The 2,012-nt window shown below is 23.9% G+C and overlaps 1 protein-coding gene across 1 annotated transcript in view; it reads left to right on the top strand.

Moving 5' to 3' along the window:
• Positions 1-2,012, top strand: part of LOAG_14420 (hypothetical protein) — a gene marked incomplete at its 3' end in the record, with an annotated part of 3,139 nt that extends 1,127 nt beyond the window's left edge. Inside the window, exons 2-4 of the mRNA XM_020448810.1 lie at positions 407-493; positions 1,195-1,322; positions 1,841-2,012. Coding sequence (XP_020301072.1) covers positions 407-493; positions 1,195-1,322; positions 1,841-2,012 — 387 coding nt within the window. The remainder of the gene's footprint in view (positions 1-406; positions 494-1,194; positions 1,323-1,840) is intronic.

Genomic DNA, 2,012 nt, shown 5'->3' with positions numbered 1-2,012 from the left:
TCAGTTTTTAAACAACGATTTACAATCGTTCAAGATTGATAAAAAAAAAAAAAAAATGTCATATACTGTTTAGAATTTAAGTTATTTTAACAAACAAATTTTAATTTTAAAAGTTTCTTTACAAAATTTCTTTCATTTTTTTTTTGTTTGTATTTACCATTACAAATTATATTATTAAGTAACATATTAAAAATTTTAATAGAACTTCGATATTTATTATTATTCAAAAAATTTTAACTGTCCTTTTTTCAAAAAAAAAACATATTTTTAATTGTTAATTATTTATTGTTTACTGTTGTTTATTTATAAATTTTAAATTATGTTTAAAATATTTTGAAAAAGTATAATTCATTATTAAATTTTTTTTCCTATTCTATTCTATTCCATTTTTTTTTTTTTTTTTCAGGTAGGTATAATATTTGCGATAGTAATTGCTGGTATTCTATTTTTTGGAATATGTGCAGCAGTTATTTATTTCGGATTTGTTAAAAGGGTTAGTTAATATAATTAATTTCTTTCTTTCTTTTTTCTTTTTTCCATTATAGAATAACAAAATAATAAACTTTGTTATTTATTGTTGCCTGTTCTTGCTATTGTTGTTTTTTAAAAAAAAAAGAAAGAAAAAAAAACGAAAAGTTTGTTTTAATAATTCTTTCTTTTTTCTGCTTTTTTTTTTTAAATTCAAAAGATATTGGATATATATCTATTTCATCTCTACATTCTTGTATCTTTTTAAATTTAATACTATTCATTTAAAAACTTGAAATTTAAATTTAAAATTTAATCCAAATTTGATATGATGAAATCCAAATTGTTTTTTTTCTTTTGATAAGATCCAGGTTGTTTTTTGATGGGAACCGGCTTGTTTCTTTGATAAGATATTCTTTTATATATATAAGATGATATGATATTCTAAGATATATAAGATGATATGATATTCTTTGATAAGATTAAGATTTTTTTTTTCTCATTAAATTATATTTTTCTTTATGCAATTGCATCGGTAATTTAACCATAAATGGTTAATATGGAGTATTTCAATGCTTATTAATCTGTTTATTTAGAAGAGTAGTCAATACATGTGTCATCCGGAATTCCGCCCTCCCTGAAAATCATGTAAGAGGAATACATTTCGGAAATATATCTCATTAGGTAAAATTAATGATTTGAGTAATTTATAATTTGTTGTTGCAGATGCGGAAAAGTGAAAAGAAAAGGCGTATAAGTAGTAGTACCGGATCCAGAACAACCAGTATCTTACGAGTACCAGCTACAACTACTTATACATCATTACGCAATGAAAAGCCACCATTTCCTCATCAGTTATTATCTATTAAATTAATTTAAATTAATGAATTTTTTTCAAAATGTTTAAATTTTACAATTACTTCTTAGATTACATATATAGCATTAAAGTTAAAAGGTTTATTGTTATTATCAGATATCACTCAATAACAATGATAGATCATTGATAGTATGATAAATCTCTTAAATAAAATCAATATGCAAGAAATTAATTTTTTTTTTTTTTATATACCTTTTTTTCATTCTTTTTTCCAGATTACCTTAAATAATTGAATTAGTTTAATAATCTGCTCACACGACTTTCAGAACTTTTCATAAGTTAAAATCTTTAAATAATTTTTTTTCTTTTAAACTAATTTTTGATCAACTAACATTGGAGTTAGTCAGCTAAACAATATTTGAAATAATGTATGAAATGAAGAGAACGATTGAATAGCTAGCATTTTGAAGTTTCGAGAAATTTCCCTCAATCCGGTATTCTTTAAATAATCTAATAGCTTTCAAATTTCAGAAGAATTAAAGATTGTTTTTCTAGGCAACCGCATGGTACTTACATTCCTAGTCAGGAAACACCTATCCTGCAATCAGCGATCCATCCTCAAACCAAGTATGTACCACCACCACCCATGTATACCGTTCAACCGAATTATCCACAATCCCAGAAGCAAAATTATCCAGAGACATCCGGAAATGTTCAATCTCATCAG

This window comes from Loa loa (genome assembly GCF_000183805.2).
Source record: "Loa loa unplaced genomic scaffold supercont3.779, whole genome shotgun sequence".
Taxonomy (NCBI): domain Eukaryota; kingdom Metazoa; phylum Nematoda; class Chromadorea; order Rhabditida; family Onchocercidae; genus Loa; species Loa loa.
The sequence above is the reverse complement of the archived record's forward strand: the minus strand, read 5'-3'. Positions and strand labels throughout refer to the sequence as shown.